Here is a 25207-nt window from a genome sequence, read left to right on the forward strand (position 1 = left end):
ATTGAGTCACAATCAATCACCCAGAGGGGATTAATAAATAATAAATAAATAAATAATAAATAAGAACAAATAAATAAAAACAAATAAATAACAAATAAATAATTATAATAAATAATTAATTATCAAGTCAGCACTCACAGGCGCTGAAGCTGAGGTAGAGGTGACCTCGTTAATTAAAATCTCGTTAGTGAGGCCGTCCTGACCACGCCCCTTTCCAGTGCTCCCAGTTCCAAACTGGGATGGAGGAACCTCAAAATCCAAACATTGGCTTTGTTCCCACCTTAATTAATGGCAGCTAATTAAGGAGCTGGTCATTAATTAGAGGTTAACGAACCAGCTAATTAATTAAGGGATGGGAAAATCCATCTCAATCTATGGCTCCGCCCCTTCCCAGTGCGCCCAGTTCCAAACTGGGATTATCCAACCCACAGCTCTTCAACCTTAATTAACGACCTCGTTAATTAGCCCATGGGGGTGTGGCACTCCTGGGACTTCCATCTCTTCGTCCTTAATTAAGGACCTCGTTAATTAGTCCAGGGGGGTGTGGCACTCCTGGGATTGTCCAGCTGCATTCTTCCATCTTTTCGTCCTTAATTAACGACCTCGTTAATTAGTCCAGGGGGGTGTGGCACTCCTGGGATTGTCCAGCTGCATTCTTCCATCTTTTCGTCCTTAATTAACGACCTCGTTAATTAGCCCGGGGGGCGTGGCACTCCTGGGATTGTTCAGCCTCCTGCCTTCTTCCATCTCTTGCTCCTTAATTACCGACCTCGTTAATTAGCCCGGGGGGGGTGTGGCACTCCTGGGATTGTCCAACTGCATTCTTCCATCTCTTGGTCCTTAATTACCGACCTCGTTAATTAGCCCGGGGGGGCGTGGCACTTCTGGGATTGTCCAACTGCCTTCTTCCATCTCTTGCTCCTTAATTACCGACCTCGTTAATTAGCCCAGAGGGGCGTGGCACTCCTGGGATTGTCCAGCTGCATTCTTCCATCTTTTCGTCCTTAATTACCGACCTCGTTAATTAGCCCGGGGGGCGTGGCTCTTTCGGGCGCCGCCCCCACAGGGTTTCTGGGGGTGCCTCAGCTCCCCGCGGCGCCACCAGGGGGCGGCAGAGGCGGCCGGGCGGGGCAGGAGCCGCCCGGCGCCGCCCCGGTGCCGTTCCCGGGGGGGATTTGGGGTCCCTCGGGCACCGGGGGGGTCCCCGGGGGGGTCCCCGGGCCCGTCCCGGCCCCCAGCGGCGCCCCCGAAGCGGCGTCGGCGTCGCCGGGCGCGTTGTAGATTTGGGCGCTCACCACGGCCAGGAGCAGCAGCAGGAGGCGCTTGGCGGCGCTGGGCTCTTCCGAGGGGAGGGGGCGGCGAACCTGGGAGGGGCGGGGGGGAATAAAATTAATCCCAAAATTCGGGGATCACCCGGAGGGGAGAATTCCGGGGAAAATTCCCGGTGGGAAAAGGGCGCCGGGGTGGGATTAGAGGTGGGGAAGGGCGGGTTGGGGAACCCATCCAAGGGGTGACCCGGGCGGACCCTGCTTAGCTTCAAAAAGGGGTTAGGGGAGTTAACCCTCCCCTGGGGTAAATAATTCCAATTTTGGGGTAAATATCTCCCACTCTGGGATAAAATAACCTGTTTTGGGGCAAATAAATCCTAATCAGGGGATTTTTGGGTGAAAAAAAACCTTTTTTGGGCTAAATATTCCCCTAGTCAGGCTGGGGAACCCTTCCAAGGGGTGACCCGGGCGGACCCTGATTAGCTTCACTAATGGCTTTGGGGGAATTAACTCCCCTGGGGTAAATAATTCCCATTTTGGAGTAAATAAATCCCATTTGGGGATAAATTTCCCTCTTTTTGGAGCAGAGAAGTGGGCGGGGAGGGGCCCAAATCCTGCCCCGAGGGCGCCAGGCTGGGCTGCGTCAGAGCGGAGGAGTGGAAGTGACTCAGCCTCCCCCACCCTGGGGGAATTCCGGGAATTTGGGATTTGGGAGCGGTTCGGGGGGACCTGTGCGGGATTTGGGGGGTGTAGGGGGCTTGGGGAGGGGGAGCTTGGGGGGATTTGAGGGGCGTTAGGGCGAGTTTGGGGGGCTTAGGGGGAATTTGGGCAACTTTAGGGCGAGTTTGGGGAAGTTTAAGGCGAGTTTGGGGCAGTTCAGGAGGAATTTGGAATTTAGGACGAGTTTGGGGGGGGTTTAAGGGGAAATTTGGGGAAGTTTAGGGCGAATTTGGAGGAGTTTAGGGCAAATTTTGGGAAGTTTAGGGCGAGTTTGGGGAAGTTTAAGGTGAGTTTGGGGCAGTTCAGGATGAATTTGGAGGAGTTTAGGGCGAGTTTGGGGGGGTTAGGGCGAATTTGGGGAAGTTTAGGGCGAGTTTGGAGGAGTTTAGGGCGAGTTTGGGGGGGTTTAGGGTGCGTTTGGGGGGGTTAGGGGGAATTTGGGGGTTTTAGGACGAATTTGGAGAAGGTGAGGGCAGATTTGAGGGGGTTCAGGGCCATTTTCAGGGGGATCGGAGCGAGCCTGGGCAAAGTTTAGGGCGAATTTTCGAAGCTTAGGGCGAGTTTGGGGGAAATTTTCGAAGTTTGAGGCTTATTTGGAGGAAGTGTGGGGCAAAGTTCCGAAGTTTTGGGCGAGTTCAGGGGGGTTTAGGCGTGGCTGGAAGCGACTCCTGATATCTACAGGATGACCCAAACCACCCCAAAACCTCCAAACCCCGGTTGAAACCCCCCAAAACCATGCGAGCCATACTCACAGCGGGCGGATAAAGAACGCGGCGGTGGCGCCGCCGAGGCCGGGAGGGGCCGGGGGGCGGCGGCAGCGGTTCGAAGGTGAAGTGCCGAGGTGGGGACGGTGCCGCCGCTCCGGGGACACCCTCGGCGTGTCCCCAGGCCCGGCCCGGGCACCGCGCGGTGGCCGCGACCGCCGCCACCACCACGGACATCGCGAGGGACTCGCCGGGACTCGAACCCGCGGCCCCCGGGTTATAAGGGCGGGCGGCGGCCACGCCCACGGCGCGGTGTGATTGGCGGAGACGGGGAGGGGGCGTGGCTTGTGCGGAGGCCACGCCCCGCGGGGGAATTCCCGCGCTTTGAGTCACGGGGGTCGCGTCATTCCCGGGAAAAAAAAAAAAGTGGGAAAAGACGGGGAAAACCGGGAATTTTTCGGGGGAAAAACCGGGAATTTTTCGGGGGAAAAGGCGGGAATTTTTTGGGAGGAATCGGGGATTTTATGAGGAGAAAAAGGGGAATTTTTGCGGGGGATAATTGGGAGGTTTCGTGGGGAAAATGGGAATTTTTTCGGGGGAAACGGGAATTTTTGGGGAAGTGAGTTTTTATGGAGAAAATACTGAATTTTTTGGGGAGAAAATGGTGAGGTTTTGGGGTTAAAAATCGGGAATTTTTGGGGGAAATCAGGAATTTTATAGGGAGAAAAAGGGGAATTTTTGGGGGGTAATTGGGAGGTTTTGGGGAAAAAATGGGAATTTTGGGGGGAAAATATATATTTTTTTGGGGGAAAAAACCCGAATTTTTTGGGGGAGAAAACAGTGAGGTTGTGGGGAAAAAAATGGGGGGAAATCGGGAATTTTTCTGGGGAAAGAACCTGGAATTTGGGGGAGGGGGAAAGAAGGAATTCCGGGGTGGGGGGAAGAGGGAAATTTTGGGGAGAAAAGATGGGAATTTTTTGGGAAAACCCCGGGAATTTTGGGGGGTAAAATTGGGAATTTTTTTGGGGAAAATGTGGTTTTTGTCAGGCAAGAATTGGGATTTTTTGGGAGAGAAATCGGGAATTTTATGGGGAAAAAAAGGGAATATTTTGGCGGGGGGGAAATTGGGAGTATTTGGGGAGGAAAGGAAGAATTCATTTAAATAAATTTAAATGCCAAATCTTGATTCATATTTATTGGAAGGAAAGAAATGCACATGAGTGAGGAATTTGTATTTAAAGATGGGAAATCGTCCCCAAAGGATGAAAGAAACCTTGAAAAAGCAAAAAAAATATAAAAAAAGGCTCCAAAAAGAATAAAAAATCCTTTAAAAGCTCCAAAAAACAACAACAACAAAAAATTTTTAAAAAAATTAAATCACTAAAAAAAAAGTCCCAAAAAAATCACAAATACTCCCCAAAAGAGTCTCCAGAATTCCCAAAAAACTCCAAAAAAGCCCCAAAATTCCGTTTTTGCTCCGGATTTTGTCCCTCAGCGGCCTCGACCTGCAGGGGGAGGAGAGAGAGACCCCAAAATTCCCAAATTCCATCCCAAAATTCCCAAATTCCATCCCGAAATTCCCAAATTCCTCCCCGAATTTCCCCTTTTCCCCCCACTCTCTGTCGGGCTCCGTTCCCGGGGTCGTTCCCGTGGGAATTTCGGGAATTGCCCAAATTTTGGGAATTTTGCCCCAATTTTCTGCCTCCGGCTCTTACGTGGGGCGACCACGGGAGGCGCCCACGCCTTTGGGGGAGGGACCTGAAACGTTCCCAAAATATCCCCAAAAATTCCCAAAATATCCCCAAAAATACTCCCAAACTATCCCCAAAAATTCCCAAAATATCTCCAAAAATATTCCCAAAATATCCCCAAAAATTCCCAAAATATCTCCAAAAAATATCCCCAAAAATTCCCAAAATATCCCCAAAAATATTCCCAAACTATCCCCAAAACTTCCCAAAATATCTCCAAAAATATACCCAAAATATCCCCAAAAATTCCCAAAATATCCCCAAAAAACTCCCTGAAATTTCATTCCCCAAATTCCAAGTTTTTCCCAAAATTCCGGGATTTTTTTCCCCCGAAATTCCAAGTTTTTCCCCCCAAATTCCATTTTTTCCCCTCAGAATACCCAGATTTTTGCCCAAATTTCCATTTCCCCCCCAAAAATCCCGATTTTTCCCCCCCAAATTCATGCATTTTATTCCCAAAATTTCCATTTGCCCCTCAAATTCCAGGATTCCCAAAATTTCCATTTTCTCTTCAAATTTCCATTTTTCCCCCCAAATTCCCCAATTTTCCCCCCATAATTTCAGGTTTTTCCGAAATTTCTGCATTTCCCCCCCAAAATTCCCTTTTTTTTCTCCAAAAATCCCCATTTTTCCCCCAATTTCCTGGTTTTTCCCTCACCTGGGCTCTGCTCCGGGGCTTCGTCCGGAGGGACCCGGCTCCTCCATGGCGGATTTTCCATAGGGGATTTTCCATAGGGAATTTGGGATTTTCCATAGGGAATTTGGGATTTTCCATAGGGAATTTGGGATTTTCCATGGGGGGATTTGGGATTTTCCATAGGGGGATTTTCCATGGGGGAATTTGGCATTTTCCATAGGGAATTTGGGATTTTCCATGGGGGGATTTGGGATTTTCCATAGGGGGATTTGGGATTTTCCATAGGGGGATTTTCCATAGGGAATTTGGGATTTTCCATGGGGGGATTTGGGATTTTCCATAGGGGGATTTGGGATGCCTTACAGGATCCCCTATAAGATCCATAGGATCCCCTATAGGATCCATAGGATCCCAGGAGGGTGTGTCAGGGCTGTGCCGGATCCCCTATAGGATCCATAGGATCCCGGGACGGTGTGTCGGGGCCGGCGTGTGCCGGGGCCGTGCCGGATCCCGGGGCAGCCCCAGGGCGGGGTCCCCTATAGGATCCATACGGCCCCGGCCGTAGGTTGGGCCCGGCCTTGCTCTGGCCCCGGCCCCCGGGGGCGGCGCACGGGACAGCGCCCCCCGGCGGGGCCTGGGCGGCGCCTATGGATCCCCTATGGATCCCCTCTGGATCACTTACAGATCCCCTATAGGTTCCCCATAGGTCAAGTGTGGATCCCCCATGGATCCTCCATAGAATCCCCCATGGATCCTCCAAAAATCCCCTGTGGATCCTCCAAAAATCCCCTATGGATCCTCCAAAAATCCCCTATAGATCCCCCAGGGAATCCCCAATGGATCCCCTCTAAATCCCCTATGGATTGCCCATAAATCCCCTATGGATCCCCCATGGATCCCCCATAAATCCCCTATGGATCCCCTGTAAATCCCCTATAGATCCCCCAGGGAATCCCCCATGGATCCCCTATAGATCCTCCATAAATCCCCTATGGATCCCCCAGGGAATCCCCCATGGATCCCCTACAGATCCTCCATAAATCCCCAATGGATCCCCTCTAAATCCCCTATGGATCGCCCATAAATCCCCTATGGATCCTCCATGGATCCCCCGGAAATCCCCTATGTATCCTCCCAGGGAATCCCCTATGGATCCCCCATAAATCCCCCAAGGAATCCCCCATGGATCCTCCATAGAATCCCCTATAGATCCCCCTGGGAATTCCCAATAGATCCCCCTGGGAATCTCCCATGGATCCCCTATAGATCCCCCTGGGAATTCCCCATAGATCCCCTATAGATCCCCCAGGGAATCCCCCATAGATCCCCCTGGGAATCCCCCATAGATCCCCCATGGAATCCCCCATAGATCCCTCAGGGAATCCCCCATAGATCCCCCAGGGAATCCCCCATAGATCCCCCTGGGAATCCCCCATGGATCCCCTATAGATCCCCCAGGGAATCCCCCATGGATCCCCCCAAAGGAGCCCCAGGCAGGGCTGGGCGGCACCTACAGACCCCAAATGTCCCCTATAGACCCCCCAGAGACCCCAAAATCCATCCCCAAATCCCCCATAGACCCCACAGGTCCCATATAGGGCCAAATCCCCCCAAAAATCCCCTATAGACTCCAAACATCCCCTACAGACCCTCAAATCCTCCCCACAGGTCCCATATAGGGCCCAAATCCCCCCAAAAATCCCCCATAGACCCCACAGGCCCCATATAGGGACAAACCCCCCCAAAAATCCCCTATAGACTCCATAGGTCCCATAGAGGGCCAAATCCCCCCCAACATCCCCTATAGACCCCAAAAATGCCCCCCATAGGTCCCATATAGGGCCAACCCCCCCCAAAAATCCCCTATAGACTCCAAACATCCCCTACAGACCCTCAAATCCTCCCCATAGGTCCCATATAGGGCCCAAATCCCCCCAAAAATCCCCTATAGACCCCAGAGGTCCCATATAGGGCCCAAATCCCCCCAAAAATCCCCCATAGGACCCATATAGGGCCCAAATCCCCCCAAAAATCCCCTATAGACTCCATAGGTCCCATATAGGACCCAAACCCCCCCAAAAATCCCCTGCAGACCCCTCGAACCCTCCCCAAATCCCCTATAGCCGCCATAGGTTTCGGATATCCCCAGAAACCACTCCGGATATTCCCCAGATCCCCTCCCCTATAGATCCCCCAAATATCCCCTATAGACCCCCCATAAACCCCTTATTGATCCCCCTATAAATCCCCTATAAATACCCTATAGACCCCCCAAAAATCCCTTATAGACCCCCCATAAATCTCCTATAAATTCCTCATAAATCCCCTATAGACCCCCCCATAAACCTCTTATTGATCCCCCCATAAATCCCCTATAGACCCCCCAAAAATCCCTTATAGACCCCCCCATAAATCCCCTATAAATTCCTCATAAATCCCCTATAGACCCCCCCCATAAATGCCCCATCGATCCCCCATAAATCCCCCATCGATCCCAAATAAATCCCCTATAGATTCCCTATAAATCCCAAATAAATCCCCCATCGATCCCCTACAAACCCCCTATAGACCCCCCATAAATCCCCAATAAATCCCCTATAAATCCCGCATAAATCCCCTATAGACCCCCCATAAATCCCCTATAGATCCCCTATAAATCCCCAATAAATCCCCTATAAATCCCCCATCGATCCCAGTCAGGCCTCGCCCCCCCCAGCCCCCCCCCCATTCCAGCCCCCCCCAAACCCCTTTAAACGCCCCCAGGCCCCCCCGAACCGTCCCGAGCAGCCCCGGCCCGCCCGGGACCCCACCCGCCCCCACCCGCCCCCACAGAGCCCCCACAGACCCCCACAGACCGCCACAGACCCCCACAGACCGCCACAGACCCCCAGAGCCCCCCGGGCCGCCCCAGCCGCCCCCGCCCCGCTCGCCTCTAAAATGGCGCCGCCGCCTCCCCGTCACGGCAGCCGGGCCACGCCCCCACCCCGCGCGCACACAGCGCTGATTGGCTGCTCTCCCCCAGCGACAGCGCTGATTGGTGAAAAGGAGAGGGAGGCGGGGTTTGGGCGGCAGGGGTTGCGGCAAGAAGGGGCGGGGTTACGAGGATGATTGACGTGTGTGCGGAAGAGGCAGGGTTATGAGGATGATTGACGTGTGGGCGGGAAGGGGCGGGGTTATGCGGATGATTGACATGTGGGCGGGGTTACGAGGATGATTGACGTGTATGTGCAATGAGGGGTGGGGGTATGCTAATGAGAAGGCGCGGTTTGTTCGGAGTGATGGCTAATTGGTAATTAATGGGAAATTGTGGTAATAATTGCTAATTAATGGGTAATTATGAATAATGATTGCTAGTTGTTGGGGCTAATAACGGATAATAATAGGAAATAACGATTATTAATTAGGAAGGAATAATCATTTGTGATGAATAATGATTAATTACAGGAAATAATTATTAAGAATCAGGAATAATTATTACTAATTTAAAAATAATTACAATTAGAAAATAATGATGACTAATGACTGATAATTAGGAGATAATTAAAAATATTGAGAAATAATTACTAATTATTGCTAATACTTAGGAAATAATGTCTAATAATTGGGAAATACTGACTAAGAATTACTAATAATCACTATTAATTAGTATATAATTATTAATAATTGAGAAATAATGACTAGTAATTACCATTAAAGATGAATAATGACTAATGATGACTATTAAGGCTCAATAATGATGAATAATGATTAATAATTTGGAAATAATTATTAATAACTCAGAAATAATGGCTAATAACGATGAATAATGAATAATAATTGGGAAATAATGGCTAATAATAACTAATAATCACTAATAATTAGGAAATAATAAATAATAATTAGGAAATAATGACTAATGATAACTAATAATGACTAATAATGACAAAATAATGATTAATAATTGGGCAATAATGGCTAATAACCACTAATAATGGCTAATAATCACTAATAATTACAAGATAATGATAATTAATTGGGCAATAATGGCTAATAACGATTGATAACTACTGACAGCGATGGCTAATTAAGCAGCTATGCATATTAATTAGTTACTAATTAACAAACACCGGAATTTCCCCTCCCCCCTTTCCCAGCTGTTCCCGGGAGCGGCCCCGGGGGGGGAGGGGCGGCAGCTGCGAGGTCACGTGACCCGGCCGGGGCTGGAGGCGGAGGGGGGAAAATGGGAATAAAAGGGGGAAAACGGGAATTTGGGGATAAAAATGGGAATTTTGGGGGGAAAATGGGAATTTTGGGATAAAAATGGAAAAAAAATGGGAATTTTGGGATGAAAATGGGAAAATGGGAATTTTTTGGGGAAAATGGGAAGAACAGGAATTTTTTGGGGAAAATGGGAATTTTGGGATAAAAATGGGGAAAAAAGGCATTTTGTGGGGGAAACGGGAAAGCACGGCAATTTTGGAGAAAAAGAGGAATTTTGGAGAAAAAATGGGAATTCTGGGGGGAAAATAGGAATTTTGGGGGAAATGGGGAAAACAGAAATTTTTTGGGGAAAAATGGGAATTTTGGGGAGAAACAGAGGAAAATTGGAATTGGGGGAGGGAATGGGGAGAATAGCGGGGAATGGGAATAAAAGGGGGAAAATGAGAATTTTGGGAGGAATTGAGGAAAAATGGGAATTTTTTGGGGGAAATGGGAATTTGCGGCGGGGGAGCGGATGAAGCAGGGCAAATGGAAATTTTGGGGGTGGGGAAATGGGAATTTTGAGAATAACAATTCCCCAAAACGGGAATTTTTTGGATAAAAGGATGAAAAAAAAAAAAAAGGGAATTCGGGGAAATTGGGGAATAAAAAGCTCCCAAATAAACGGAATTTTGGGGGTTTTACCCCTCCAAAAAAAATCGGAATTGTGGGAATTTCCCCACTTCTTGTTTTGGGATTTTTTTGGGGAATGTTGGAGTCCGGAAGCCCCCCTGGAGCCCCCCCGGGGGGAGGTCCCGGGAATTTTGGGGGATTTGGGGAGGATCCGGGGGGGATTTGGGAGCGACCAGAAGGAGCCGAGGAGAGCGGTGGGCACCGGCCACTGGGGCTTTGGGAATTTGGGGAAAATTTGGGGATTTGGGGGGCAAATTTGGTAATTTTGGGGGTGTTGGGGGGAATTTGGAGGGATTTAGGAGAAATTTGGGGATTTTGGCGTGTTTGGGGGGAATTTGGGAGAATTTTGGAGGGAATTTGGGGGATTTAGGCGAAATTTGGGATTTTTCGGGGGATTTCGGGGGAACTGGGGGGGAATTTAGGGGAAATTTGGGGGGAACTTCTGGAAATCGGGGGGAGTTTGGGGGATTTGGGGGGAATATGGGGGAATGTTGGGGATTTTTGGGATTTTGGGGGGTCTGGGGGAATTTTGAGAATTTTGTGGGGGGGATTTGGGGGGCTCGGGGGAAATTTTGGGGATTTTTTTGGGGGAATTTCGGATGGATTTTGGGGACACTTGGGGCCCATTTTGTCCGCCCCGGGTGGTTTTAAATGGGGCTGGTGAATATTCATCTTTATGCAAATTACGGGGTGGGGTCAAGCCGAGGTCACGCCCCCTCTGCAGCTGTTGTGGGGGGGAGGGGGGAGGGGGGAAATTCCAGCAAAGGATTTTGGGAGCAGCTGCTGGGCTGGGGGGCTCCCAGTGCTCCCAGTTCCTCCCAGTCCCTCCCAGTTCCTCCCAGTCCCTCCCAGTCCCTCCTAGTCCCTCCCAGTCCATCCCAGTCCATCCCAGTCCATCCCAGTTCATTCCGAGTTCCTCCCAGTTCTTCCCAGTCCATCCCAGTCCCTCCCAGTCCCTCCCAGTCCCTCCCAGTTCCCTCCCAGTTCACTCCCAGTCCATCCCAGTTCACTCCCAGTTCATTCCCAGTTCCCTCCCAGTCCCCTCCCAGTCCATCCCAGTTCATTCCCAGTTCCTCCCAGTTCCTCCCAGTCCATCCCAGTTCCCTCCCAGTCCCTCCCAGTTCCCTCGCAGTCCCTCCCAGTTCCTCCCACTCCCTCCCAGTCCATCCCAGTCCATCCCAGTCCCTCCCAGTTCACTCCCAGTCCCTCCCAGTTCACTCCCAGTCCATCCCAGTCCCTCCCAGCTCATTCCCAGTTCCCTCCCAGTGCTCCCAGTCCCCGGGCTGGGGGCGGGGCCATGGCGGCGCTGCCGCTGCCCCTCCCCCTCCTGCTGCTGGCCGGGGTGGCCGAGGGGACCCCGCGGGGGCCGGCGGGGACAGCGCTGGACCTGGGTGAGTGACCCCTCGGCCACCGCTGGCCCCAGTGTCCCCAATGTCCCCAAGTGTCCCCAAATGTCCTCAATGACCCCTGGATGTCCCCAGTGTCCACCTCAATGTCCCCAGTGTCCCCAATGTCCCCAAATCTCCCAATTGCCCCAAATCCCCTCGATGTCCCCCCTGTCCCTGCTGTCCCCCCAATGTCCCAAATCCCCCTTGATGACACCACTGTCCCCTGGCTGTCCCCAATGTCCTCAATGTCCCCAATGTCCCCCAATGTCCCCAATGTCCCCAAATGTCCTCAATGACCCCTGGATGTCCCCAATGTCCCCAGTGTCCCCAATGTCCCCTGCTGTCCCCCCCGATGTCCCCAATGTCCCCAAATGTCCTCAATGACCCCTGGATGTCCCCAATGTCCCCCCCGATGTCCCCAGGCCGCTGCCGCTTCGCTCTGGGCATGCAGGACGGGACCATCCCCGACTTCCGCCTCTCGGCCTCCAGCGCCTGGTCCGACTCCACCGCCGCCCGCCACGGCCGGTACGCACCAGTAAGAACCAGCATAAACCAGTTTAAACCAGTATGGACCAGTACGGACCAGTATAAACCAGTATGGACCAGTATGGGCTGATAGAAACCAGTATGGAACAGTATGGGCTGATAGAAACTAGTATAAACCAGTATAAACCCCAAACTCCAAATGTCGCCAACTCTCCTGGATGTCCTCCCATCCCTGAGTGTCCCAAATGTCCCCAAATGTCCCCAAACATCCCCTGGGTGTCCCCAAATGACCCCTGGGTGTCCCCAAACCTCAAAATGTCCCCAAATTCTGTGACTTTTCTCACATCCCAAATGTCTCCAAACGTCCCCAAACGTCCCCAGACGTCCCCAAATGTCCCCAAACGTCCCCAGGCTGGGCCGCAGCGACGGCGACGGCGCCTGGTGCCCGGCGGGGCCGGTGTTCCCGGCCGAGCAGGAGTTCCTGGAGGTGGACCTGGGCCGGCTGCACGTGGTGACGCTGGTGGGGACGCAGGGACGCCACGCGGGGGGACACGGCCGCGAGTTCGCCCGGCAGTACCGGCTGCGCTACAGCCGCGACCGGCGCCGCTGGCTGCGCTGGAGGGACCGCTGGGGACACGAGGTGGCCACGGGGACAACGGGGGATTTGGGGGTGTTGGGGACATCGAGGGGGTTTGGGGACATTGAAGGGATTTGGGGACTTTGGGGACGTTAAGGGGATTTGGGGACGTTGGGGAATTTGGGGATGTTTGGGATGTTGGGGGGATTTGAGGACATCAGGGGTGTTGAGGTAGTTTGGGGATATTGGGGACATTGAGGGGATTTGGGGACACCTCGGGGACACCTCAGGGACACCTCGGGGACACTTTGGGGACACCTTGGGGACATCGTGGCGCCGAGGCCATCGAGGACGCCCCGGGAGACCTCGGGCTGTGACAGACCCCGAGAAGTTCCCGGGGTGTCCCGGGCTGACGCCACCCTTGGGTGCTGGCTCCGCAGGTGATCGGTGGCAATGAGGACCCCGAGGGCGTGGTGCTCAAGGACCTGTCCCCGGCGCCGGTGGCCCGGGCGCTGCGCGTGTACCCGCGGGCGCCGCGCGCCATGAGCGTCTGCCTGCGCCTGGAGCTCTACGGCTGCCCCTGGGAGGGTGAGCGCCACCTCACTGCCACCTCACTGTCACCTCACTGCCACCCCCGGGTCACCCCCGGGTCACCTCAGTCCCCTCCCTGCTGGTGGCCCTAAAGGGGTGGTGGTCACCCACGGTTGCATCCAGCACCCAACGGCCCTTGGTGGTGACCCTGGGGCAGCTGAGTTGGGGTCTTGTCACTGTGGGGTCAATGGTTGGGTGTTGAGGTCAATGGTTGGGTCATGGAGTCATCCATTGGGTGTTGGGGTCATCCATTGGGTGTTGAGGTCAATGGTTGGGTCATGGAGTCATCCATTGGGTGTTGGGGTCATCCATTGGGTGCTGGGGTCATCAATTGGGGTCATCCATTGGGTGTAGGGCCAACAGTTGGGTCATGGGGTCAACGATTGGTTGACAACATCCTTCACTGGCTCATGACATCATCATGGCCACGCCCCCAGCCCACCCAATGGCACCTCCTGGGTGTCCCCAAGGGGTGGTGACCTCACGGTGACCCCTCCCCGTCTCCAGCCGGGCTCTTGTCCTACACGGCCCCGCGGGGACACGTCATGGCCCTGGACCCCGCCCCCATCGTCCTCAACGACTCCATCTACGACGGCTTCAGCGCCGGCCCGTGAGTGTCCCCAGGTGTCCCCAGGTGTCCCCAGACCATCCCCAGGTGTCTCCAGGTGTCCCCAGGTGTCCTCAAACCATCCCCAGGTGTCTCCAAACACTCCCAGGTTGTCCCGTGGCAGTCCCCAGGTGGGTGGGATGGGACAATCCCAAGATCCAGCTGTGCCCCACCTGCCCAGGTGTCATTGGGGGGTTCCCAGGTGTCACTGGGGGATCTCCAGCTGTGCCCCACCTGCCCAGGTGTCACTGGGAGGGGTCCCAGGTAGGTGGGATGGGACAATCCCCAGATCCAGCTGTGTCCCACCTGCCCAGGTGTCACTGGGGGGTTCCCAGGTGTCACTGGAGGATCTCGATCCAGGTGTGTCCCACCTGCCCAGGTTGCACTTCGGGGGGCTGGGCCAGCTCTCGGACGGGGTCCTGGGCCTCGATGACTTCTTGAGGACCCGTGAGCGCCACCTGTGGCCGGGCTACGACTACGTGGGGTGGCCGCGGCCGCCGGGGCCCCAGCCCCACGTGGAGCTGGAGTTCGAGTTCCAGGAGCTCCGTGCCTTCCACGCCATGCAGGTGCCCCAGGGGATGCTGGGAGATCTGGGGCACCGGGAACGGTGGGATTGGTCAGCCATGGACGGATGGAGGGGTGGCCACCACGCCAAGGCCACCTCGGGGTCCAAAATGTCCCTCTGGAGAACTTCGGGATTGGCCACCTTGCCCCAGGGCATCATGGGACGTGCTATCACCCCCCCAGGTCCACTGCAACAACCTCCACACGCGCGGGGTCGGAATCTTCCGGGCTGTCGAGTGCCGCTTCAAGAAGATCTTGGCCACGGCCTGGGAGCCCATGGTGGCCACCCATAGCCTGGCCGGGGCCACCAAGGACGCCAGCGCCCGCTGGGTCGCCGTGCCCTTGGGCGGGCGCCACGCCCGCTTCATCCAGTGCCGCTTCTTCTTCGGCGCCGAGTGGATGCTCTTCAGTGAGGTGTCCTTCATCTCAGGTTGGGTGTTGGGGTCAATGGTTGGGTGTTAGGGTCAATGGTTGGGTGTTGGGGTCAGTGGTTGGGTCATGGGGTCATCCATTGGGTGTTGGGTCAATGGTTGTGTCATGGGGTCAATGGTTGTGTCATGGGGTCATCCATTGGGTGTTGGGGTCAATGGTTGGGTGTTGGGGACATCCATTGGGTGTTAGGGTCAATGGTTGCTTGATGGCGTCACTGGCTGACTGTTGAGGTCGTTGTCAGTCAATGACGTCATTGATTTCATGATTACATCATTGATTGTTTGTGATATTACCATCGGTGATGTCATTGGCTGTCAATGGCCATCGATGACGTCATCAATGCCCGTCCCTGCCCCCAGAGGTGCTGGACGACCCCGGGGGTGCCAGCGGGTGCCCCCCGACCCCCGACCCCTCCGCCGCCATCTTGGAAAACGCCCGTGACGGGGGCGGGGCCACCAACGTGACCTCCCCGGGTAGGCGGGGCTTATCTGGGCGTGGCTTCAATGGGCGGGGCTTAAATGGGTGGGGTTTAAATAGGCGGGGCTTTAGTGGGTGGGGCATGGCTGGGCGTGGCTTAAATGGGAGGGGATTGGGTGGGTGTGATCGATTGGGTGGGGCTTAATTGGGCGAGGTTCAAAGGGTGGGAATTAAGTGGGCGTGGTTTATCCGTGGTGGGCGTGGCCATGACACCCTCCTGCCCTCCCAGTGGCCCCCGGGGAGGCCGAACTGGTCCCGCCGGTGGCCCAGGGCGAGGCGGGGCAGTCGCCGGCGCTGCTGGGCTGCCTGGGCGCCATCATCCTCCTCCTGCTCGCCATCATCATCCTCATCCTGCGACGCCGTCGCGGCGCGGCCGGGCCGCTGGGCAAGGTCACCGGGAGGGACTGGGAGGGAACTGGGAGGGATTTGAGGGGGACTGGGAGGGACTGGGAATGGACTGGGGGGGACTGGGATGGACTGGGAGGGATTTGAGGGGGACTGGGAGGGACTGGGAGGGACTGGGATAGACTGGGAAGGATTTGAGGGGGACTGGGAGGGACTGGGAGGGACTGGAAGGGATTTTGGAGGGATTGAACTGGTTTTTACTGCCCGGAACCAGTTCTACCTGCTTGGAACCGGTTCTAATTGTTTCTAAGTGGTTCTGACTGGTTTTTACGGGTTTTTACTGGTTTGTGCTGGTCTCAGGGCTGCGGGCCGGAGGCGGCGCTGCGGGTGCAGCTCTCGGGGGACACCGTGGTCATCAACAACGCCACGGGAGGGGTAGGGGCGCGGGGGGGACCCCGCTACGAGCGGATCGGAACCGGAACCGGGAACAGAACCGGGAACGGAACCGGAACCGGGGAGTACCAGGAACCCACCCGGGCACGGCCCCGACCGCCCCCGCTGCCGCCCGGGGCTGGTGAGAGAGGAGGGAAAAAAAGGGGGGAAAAGGGAAAAACTGGGGGGGAAAGGGAAAAGGGGAAAGGGGGGAAAAGAGGAAAAGGAAAAGGGGAAAAAGGAAAGTGGAAAAAAGGAGGGAAAAGGGGAAAATTTGGGGTAAAAGCGGAAAAAGGGATAAAATGGAAACAAAGGGGGAAAAAGGAGGAAAAAGGAGGGGAAAAGAGGAAAAAAGGAAGGAAAAAAGAAAAAAGGAGCAAAAAAGGAAAAAATGTGAAAAGAAAAAGAAAAAGGGGGGAAAAAAGGAGAAAGAGAAGAGAAAGAGGAGGGGGGAAAAGAGCGAGGGAGGATTTTCCTCCCCAGCTTCAATTTTGGCTGAAATTGTCCCAAAAATTCAGTCTGGGATTGAGGAAAAGGCTCAAAACGGCCCCAGAATCCCTCGAGAATGGGAGGGGGGAGGGAAACCACGCCCCTCAAATAGGCACGCCCCTCTCTGACCACGCCCCTCTCTGACCACGCCCCCCCAGCCAACCCGGCCTATCGGCTGCTTCTGGCCACCTACGCCCGACCAATAGGAGGCCTTGCCCTGGCCCCGCCCGCCACTGCCAAGCCAATCAACACCGACGGTAAGGGCGGGGCACGGGATGGCCACGCCCACTTTAGCCCCGCCCACAGAGACCTCACCTGTGCCCCTCCCACCTGCACAGGTGAGCCGGGGGCGGGGGCCTACGCCGAGGCTGACGTCACCGGAGGCTCCGCCTACGCCCTGGCTGGCCCCGCCCACAGCCCCGCCCACGGCCCCGCCCTCCCATCCTTCCCCCGGCACCGCCTCCGCTTCCGGGAGAAGCTGGGGGAGGGCCAGTTCGGAGAGGTAAGCCACGCCCCCTGCAGCATGCCACGCCCCCTTCCAGGCCACGCCCACTATGGATTAGCCCTACCCCTCAAGGGTTTTAACCTCGCCCCAAAATTAATTTCCATGCCCTTAAATAGTTTAGCCCCACCCCTTGCATGGCCACCCCCAAATCTTATTGGCCACGCCCCTTTTTAAACCCCACCCAATGTTTGGCATGTTAGTCCCGCCTCATTTCTGGAGCCACGCCCCTTTTCTGTTGGCCACACCCTCATGAGTTTGACCACGCCCCCTTTCTCTGGCCCCGCCCCAGGTGATGCTGGCCGCGCCCATTTCACGAGGCTCCGCCCCTTTCTCTGGCCCCGCCCCCAGGTGCTGCTGACCCCGCCCATTTCACGAGGCCCCGCCCCTTTCTCTGGCCCCGCCCCCAGGTGCTGCTGTGTGAGGTCATCGCCCCCCACACCCTGGGCCTGGCCCCGCCCCCCGACTCAGGCCCCGCCCCCTCGGCCGCAGAGCGCCCCCTGCTGGTGGCGGTCAAGGTGCTGCGGCCGGACGCCCCCAAGAACGCCCGGTAAGGAAACTGGGAGAACTGGGAATGGACTGGGAGGGGATTGGGAATGGACTGGGAGGAACTGGGATGGACTGGGGGGAACTGGGAGGGACTGGGAGGGACTGGGGGGAACTGGGAGGGACTGGGAGGGACTGGGAGGGAACTGGGGGGACTGGGAGGGACTGGGGGGAACTGGGAGATGGGGACAGAATGATACTGGAGGGTGGCCAAGGGAATCCAGCTGTGTCCAGGTGCCCCCAGGTGTCCCCAGCTGTCCCCAGGTGTGCCCAGGTGTTCACCAGCTCTACCCAGAGCATACCCAGGTGTGCCCAGGTGTACCCAGGGCATACCCAGGTGTGTGCAGCTGCTACCCAGGTGTGTCCAGGTGTTACCTAGCTGTACCCAGGGCATACCCAGGTGTGCCCAGGGCATACCCAGGTGTGTGCAGCTGTTACCCAGGTGTGCCCAGGTGTGTGCAGCTGCTACCCAGGTGTGCCCAGGTGTTACTTAGCTGTACCCAGGGCATACCCAGGTGTGCCCAGGGCATACCCAGGTGTGTGCAGCTGTTACCCAGGTGTGCCCAGGTGTGTGCAGCTGTTACCCAGGTGTGCCCAGGTGCGCCCGGGCGTGCCCAGGTGCGCTGAGGCGGGCGCCGGGCGGGCCCAGGCGGGATTTCCTGCAGGAGGCGCGGACGCTGGGCCGGCTGCGGGACCCCAACATCGTGCGGCTGCTGGGGGTGTGCGGCGGCCCCGGGCCCCTGTGCATCGTCACCGAGTACATGGAACACGGAGACCTGCACCGCTTCCTGGGCGGGGCCCGCGGCCACGCCCTCAGGTGGGACACGCCCACGCCCCCCACCCCGGCCACGCCCACCGGGGACACGCCCATGCGGAGTTGTTCGCTGTTAGCATTTCTGGGGGGCTGGCCCTTTAAGAGAAGCCCCTCGATAATTAGGCCACGCCCAAATGTGGACACGCTCACCTGAGCCACGCCCATCGAGACACGCCCACTCCGAATGGTTCTGGGGTTCTGGCCCTTTAAGAGAAGCCCCTTGATGATTAGGCCACGCCCAAATGCGGACACGCCCACCTGAGCCACGCCCACTAGGGGCACGCCCACTCAGAGAGATTCGCTGTTAGCGTTTCTGGGGTGCTGGCCCTTTAAGAGAAGCTCCTCCCTAATTAAGCCACGCCCAAATGCGGACACGCCCACCTGAGCCACGCCCACCAGGACACGCCCATTCCAAATGGCTCTGGGGTTCTGGCCCTTTAAGAGAAGCCCCTCCATAATTAAGCCACGCCCATAAGACCACGCCCCAATATGGACACACCCACCTCAGCCACGCCCACTCCAAGTCAGTCTGGGGGGAAAATTCAATTTATTTCAAGCAGAAAAATCTAATTTTGGGGGGAAAAAGAGTGGGTTTTTGGGGAAAAATCCCCCTTTTTTTTTTGGAAAAACCCCAAGGTTTTGTTAAAACCCCGGAATTTTTTTGCCAGCCTGGCCACGCTGGTGGATGTGGGCGCCCAGATCGCCTCCGGGATGCGTTTCCTGGCCGCGCGGAACTTCGTGCACCGGGACCTGGCCACGCGGAACTGCCTGGTGGGAGAGGGGCTGCGCGTGAAGGTGGCGGATTTCGGGATGAGCCGGAACCTGTACGGCACCGGCTACGGGCGCGTGCGCGGCCGCGCGCTGCTGCCCATCCGCTGGATGGCCTGGGAGAGCATCCTCTGGGTGAGAGATCCGAAAAAACCAGGAGTTTGGGGAAAAAACGGGAAAAAACAGGGAAAAAAGTTGAATTTGGGGTGAAAAAATGGAAAAAAAATGGAATTTTTTTGGAAATATATGGGATTTTTCACAGTAAGTTGGGAAAATGTTTTGATTTCTTAGGGGAAAAATTGGATTTTTGGGAAATTACCAGAAATTCCCCAAATATTGGCGTTTCAGGGCAGGTTCAGTAACACCTGGGCCTTTGGGGAGGTCCTGAACCCCCAAATTTGGAATTTCTGAGTGCTGGAAACTCCCAAAAGCTCCCAAAACCTCCCAAAAAATTCCCCACATTTCCCATAAAATCCTGAAAAATCCCCAAAATTCCCGAATTTGGTGCTTCAGGGCAGGTTCAGCCCGGCCAGCGACGCCTGGGCCTTCGGGGTGACGCTCTGGGAGGTGCTGACGCGCTGCCGGGAGCAGCCCTACGGCGCCCTGAGCGACGAGCAGGTGATCGCCAACGCCGGCCACCACTTCCACAACCGCGGCCAGCAGGTGCACTGGGAGGGACTGGGAGAGACTGGGAGGGACTGGGAGGGACTGGGAGGAATTGGGAGGGACTGGGAGAGAACTGGGAGGGACTGGGAGGGATTTAAAGGGGACTGGGAGATGTTTAGAGGAGGTTTTGGGGCACTGGGAGCTACTGGGAATGGACTGGGATGGACTGGGGGGAACTGGGATGGGGTTATGGGGCCCAGTTATCCCAATCCCAGTCCCCCCAGTCCCTCCCAGTCCCTCCCAGTCCCTCCCAGTTCCCCCCAGTTCCTCCCAGTCCCTCCCAGTCCATTCCAGTTCCCCCCAGTCCCTCCCAGTCCCTCCCAGTCCCTCCCAGTCCCTCCCAGTCCATCCCAGTAACCCCAGTTCCAGCAGTACCTGCCCTGTCCCCCCGGCTGCCCCCCGGCCCTGCACCGGCTGATGTTGAGCTGCTGGGCCCGCGAGGCGGCCGAGCGGCCGGACTTCGGCCACCTGCACCGCGCCCTGAGTGACCACTGCGCCCTGAGTGACCACTGAGTGACCGCTGAGTGACCACTGAGTGACCACTGAGCGACCACTGAGTGACCCCTGGCAACTGAGTGACCACTGCACCCTGAGTGACCGCTGAGTGACCGCTGGGTCCTGAGTGACCACTGAGTGATCATGGTCATCTTCATCATCATCATCATCATCACTGACCACCCTTCGGCCACCTGCACCGCGCCCTGAGTGACCACTGCGCCCTGAGTGACCACTGAGTGACCGCTGAGTGACCGCTGGGCCCTGGGTGACCACTGAGTGACCACTGAGCAACCACTGAGCGACCACTGAGCGACCACTGAGTGACCCCTGGCAACTGAGTGACCACTGCGCGCTGAGTGACTGCTGAGTGACCGCTGAGTGACCGCTGGGTCCTGAGTGACCACTGAGTGATCATGGTCATCTTCATCATCATCATCATCATCACTGACCACCCTTCGGCCACCTGCACCACGCCCTGAGTGACCACTGTGCCCTGAGTGACCACTGAGTGACCACGGTCATCTTCCTCGCCTCCCCCGTCATTTAGGGGGGATTTCATCAACCGCGGTGGGGGAGGGGCTGGGCTGATTTTTGGGGCAGAAATTCCGGATTTTTGTTAATGTAATTTTTAAAAATTGCCAATATCAGGGCTTTTTTTGGGGCTCTAAAATATTTTTTTTTTCCCCTCTAAAGTTTTCCAAAATTGCCAAAAATTTCCCTTTCCTTCTCAAAATTTCAATTTTTTTCCCACAGAACTTTTTTCCTCCGAAAAAAAAAACTTCCTAAAAAAATATCTTGGTACAAAAAAAAATATTACATTTTCTCCTCAAATAAATCTTTTTCATGGAAAGAAAATCCCAGATCTCGCCATAAACACCATTTGTTTTCCTTTTCAGAACACCCCAAATTTTAAATAAATCCGTTGATATTCCTTGGAAACACAATTTTTTCTCTCCAAATTTTGCTTTTTTTCCAATAAATATTTTTTTCACACAGAAAATCCTTTTTTTTGTACCCAAAACCCATTTCCCCCCTAAAATTTATCTTTAATAATGAAAAAATTCTATTTTTGAGGCTCATTTTTTTAAGGTCTTTTTTGGACACTTTTTTTAGTCTTTTTTTTTGAGATTTTTTTTTACCTTTTTTTTCCTTTTTTGGGGACATTTTGGACCCTTTTTTATTTTTATTTGAGGCCTTTTTGGACCCTTTTTAAACCCTTTTTTGAGGCTCTTCTTGACCCTTTTGTAATCTTTTTTTGAGGCTTTTTTGGGACCTTTTTTTATGGCCATTTTTGAACATTTATCCTTTTTTGAGGCCATTTTTTACCTTTTTTTGAGGCCTTTTGGGACCCTTTTTAGCCCTTTTTGGCCTTTTTCACTATTTTTGGGTGGATTTTCCTTATTTTTCCCCATTTCCCTCTTGGCCACCCCTCGTCCCCGGGGTCACCAGCCGGGGTCACAACCGTCAACGTCGGCGTTTATTGTCACTGTCACGATACAAGCGGCATTGCCATGGCGACGGGAGCAGGCCTTGGGAGTAGGCAGGCCGCAGGCTTCGTTGCCATGGTGACAGGAGCAGGCCACAGGCGTCGTTACCACAGCAACCAGAGCAGGCCTCGGGAGCACACAGGCCGCAGGCTTCGTTCCCATAGCAACAGGAGCAGGCCTTGGGAGTAGGTAGGCCCCAGGCTTCGTTGCCATGGTGACAGGAGCAGGCCACAGGCTGTTGCCAGGGTGACAGGCACAGGCCTTAGCAGTACACAGGCCTCAGGCTTTGTTACCATAGCAACAGGAGCAGGCCGCAGGCTGTTGCCATAGCGACAGGCACAGGCCTTAGCAGTACACAGGCCTCAGGCTTCGTTACCATAGCAACAGGAGCAGGCCGCAGGCTGTTGCCATGGCGACAGGCACAGGCCTTAGCAGTACACAGGCCTCAGGCTTCGTTGTCGTGGTGAACGAAGCAGGCCTTGGTAGTACACAGGCCTCAGGCTTCGTTGCCGTGACAACAAGACCAGGCCGCAGGCTTCGGCCTGCTCCATCCTGCCATTTTCGCCCCCTCCCCCCCAAAATCCGCCCCCTTCCCATCCCCCCAACCCCCCCTTCAAAGCAGCTTCGCCCCTCCCCCCACCCCAAATACTGCCTCGGCTTTGGCCCCGCCCCCTCCAGTCCAAACCGGTCCTGGCCCAGTCCGAACTGGGGCAGCCCCGCTTGGCCCAATACTGACAAAATTGGCCCCTCGCAGGTAAAAAACCACTTAAGTAGGCTAAAAAACCTCGTTAGGGATAATTAAACCCCCCCGGTACTAAAAATCTACAAAATGGAGTAAAAAAACCCCCCCAGACCCCGCCAGGGGGGGTAGAACGTTCTGGAAGCCCCCCCAAAGGGTGGTTTGGGGGTCTCTGTCCGTGTGTCCGGCCCTGTCCGAGCGTCCGGCCCCTCCGGGGGGGTCCCAGGGGGTCCCGGGGGGGCTGGGCCGGGGTTACCGACGGCAGGATTCGTCTGGGAGGAGGGAAATGGGTTAAAATTGACCAAAATTGACCCAAATCGACCCAAATTTACCAAAACGTACCCCAAATTAACCCAAAATGTACCAGAACACCACAAAAGTGACACAAAATAAACCCAGGACCCCAAATGTCCCAAATTTGACCCCAAATCCCTGCCCAATACCCCCGAATCCCACAAACCCCCCCCAAAACCCCGAAATTTCCCCCAAATCCCCTCAAATTCTCCCAAATCCCCGCAAAAGCCCCCAAACCATTCCAAAATCCCCCAAATCTCCCCCCAAATCTTCCCAAATCTCCCCCCAAAACCTCCTTAAAATCCCCTAATTTACCCCAAATCCCCCCAAATTTCCCCGAAACCCCCAAATGCCCCAAAACACCCCAAATCCCTCCTTAAATCCCCTCAAAAATCCCCCAAATTCTCCAAAATCCCTCAAATCCCTTCCCAAACCCCCCAAAATCCCCAAATTCCCCCCCAAATCCCCCCTCACCCACCCACGAGCAGGGCGCGGCCCCTCAGCCCCCCTGGCAGCCCCCGCTCCTCTTCCTCCTCCTCCTCCTCCTCCTCCTCGCCCGGGGGTCCGGGGGGTCCCGGGGGGGTCCCGGGGGGTCCCTGGGGGGGGTCCCTGGGGGGGGCTCCTCGGGGGGGCCCCCCCAGGCCGCCAGCGCCGCCCCCTCCGAGGGGTAGGAGAAGATTCGCTCCAGGTCGCGCTCGCTGAAGCAGATCTGCAGCTGGGGGATTTGGGGGGATTTGGGGAAATTGGGGGATTTTTGGGGGGATTTGGGGGGATTTGGAGATTTTAGGGGGATCTGGGGAATTTGGGGGGTTTGGGGAGGTTTTGGGGGGATTTGGGCAGTTTGGGGCATTTGGGAACATTGGGGGGATTTGGGAACATTGGGGGGATTTGGGGACTTTGGGGGATTTGGGGGGAACTGGGGATCCGGGGACACAGGGGTGACATTTGGGGACACAGGGGTGACACTTGTGGACACAGGGGTGACACCAGGGGACACCGGGGTGACGCTTAGGGGACACAGGGGTGACATTTAGGAACACAGGTGACACCAGGGGACACAGGGGTGACACTTAGGGGACACAGGTGACACTTGGGGACACAGGTGAGCCATTTGGGGACACAGGTGACACCCGGGGGTGGCCCCGGCGCCCCCGTTACCTTCTTGCGCCGGGGCTGGCCCTTGGCCAGGCAGGAGCGCGGCAGCACCAGGTACCCCCCGATCACCTGGATCTGCTCGGCCGTGGGGTAGCGCTTCTTGGGGGGCTCGGCCGCGCCCCCGGGGCCACCAGGGCCACCTCCCGGGCCACCAGGGCCACCAGGGCCACCAGGGCCACCAGGGCCGGCGGCGGGGCCGGCGCGGCGCGGCCGCACGGTGATGGTGTTGCCGCTGCGGCGCTGCAGGGCCGGGTGGGGACACGCGGGGGGACACGGGGGGTCACGGCGGGGGGACGGCTGGGCGGTGGCGCTGGGCAGCTGGACAGTGGCATTGGACACGGGGACAGTGACCCCAGGCTTGGGGACAGAGCTGGACAGCTGGACAGTGTCACCGGACACGGGGACACCACTGGACACGGGGACAGAGCTGGCGCTGGGGACAGCGACCCCGGATTTGGGGGCAGTGACCCCAGCATTGGGGACAGTGACCCCGGATTTGGGGACAGTGACCCCAGCACTGGGGACAGCGACCCCAGCACTGGGGACAGTGACCCCGGATTTGGGGACAGTGACCCCGGATTTGGGGACAGCGCCCCCCACCGGCGCCCCCGCGGCCCCGCCCCCGCACTGGGGAGGTGACCCCGAGGGCCAGGGGGGAGGGGACAGCGGTGACGTCACAGGGGCAGTGGTCAGCGTGGCCATCGGAGGGGTCACCGAGGGCTTGGGCTGGTGGCCGGACATTGTCCCCGGTGTCCCCGCTGACCCCTGACCCCCCCGGCCGTCCAGCACCGTCCAGTTCTTGAGCATCCCCCTGACCGCCCCCTGTCCCTCCTCTGTCCCCAGGCCAGTGGTCACTCCGTGACCTTTGACCTTCCCCTGTCCCTCCTCTGTCCCCAGTCCAGCGGTCACTCCGTGACCTTTGACCTTCCCCTGTCCATCCTCTGTCCCCAGGCCAGCGGTCACTCCGTGACCTTTGACCTTCCCCTGTCCTTCCTCCGTCCCCAGGCCAGCGGTCACTCCATGACCTTTGACCGTTCCTATGTCCTTGGCTGACCCTTGACCCCCAGGTGACCCCAGAGTGACCGCCCCATGCCCCTCGTCCCCCCCCGGCTCGGGGACAAAGCGGCTCCGCAGGCGGCTGACCCGGCCCCGGGCCGGAATTTCGGGATTTTGGGGGTCCCAGGGGGGATTTGGGGAATTTTGGGGCTCCTGGGGAGAATTTTGGGGGTCCTGGGGTGGATTTTGGGGATCCCAGGGGGGATTCTGGGGAGAATTTTCAGCATCTTGGAGCAGATTTTGGGGATCCCAGGAAGGATTTTGGGGAGGATTTTGGGGATCCAAGGTGGGATTTTTGGGATGATTTTGGAGATCCCGGGTCTGGTTTTGGGGATGATTTTG

At 56.1% G+C, this 25207-nt stretch overlaps 2 protein-coding genes and 1 long non-coding RNA gene across 3 annotated transcripts; 1 reads left to right on the forward strand and 2 right to left on the reverse strand.

Annotated features, from left to right (window-relative positions):
• Positions 1 to 281: 281 nt before the first annotated feature.
• IER3 (immediate early response 3) lies at positions 282 to 2931 on the reverse strand. The gene is made up of 3 exons (XM_077788904.1): positions 2741 to 2931; positions 1223 to 1364; positions 282 to 295 (listed from the first exon to the last, which is right to left on the reverse strand). Exons 1-3 carry the CDS (start codon positions 2927 to 2929, stop codon positions 282 to 284), a joined length of 345 nt encoding a protein of 114 aa, XP_077645030.1. The 5' UTR covers positions 2930 to 2931.
• Positions 2932 to 3872: 941 nt separating this feature from the next.
• LOC144247646 (uncharacterized) lies at positions 3873 to 5357 on the reverse strand. The gene is made up of 2 exons (XR_013341236.1): positions 5102 to 5357; positions 3873 to 4197 (listed from the first exon to the last, which is right to left on the reverse strand). It is a non-coding gene; the product is annotated as an uncharacterized LOC144247646 (long non-coding RNA).
• A 6395-nt stretch (positions 5358 to 11752) lies between these two features.
• Positions 11753 to 20149, forward strand: LOC110482324 (epithelial discoidin domain-containing receptor 1). The gene is made up of 16 exons (XM_077788905.1): positions 11753 to 11865; positions 12238 to 12466; positions 12844 to 12991; positions 13502 to 13604; positions 13981 to 14167; positions 14349 to 14595; positions 14957 to 15070; positions 15304 to 15480; positions 15790 to 15993; positions 16499 to 16603; positions 16679 to 16842; positions 17253 to 17392; positions 18038 to 18205; positions 18871 to 19105; positions 19484 to 19633; positions 20006 to 20149. The coding sequence occupies exons 1-16, from the start codon at positions 11753 to 11755 to the stop codon at positions 20147 to 20149; spliced, it is 2628 nt and encodes an 875-aa protein (XP_077645031.1).
• Positions 20150 to 25207: the final 5058 nt, after the last annotated feature.

This window comes from Lonchura striata, chromosome 29 (genome assembly GCF_046129695.1).
Source record: "Lonchura striata isolate bLonStr1 chromosome 29, bLonStr1.mat, whole genome shotgun sequence".
Taxonomy (NCBI): Eukaryota; Metazoa; Chordata; class Aves; order Passeriformes; family Estrildidae; genus Lonchura; species Lonchura striata.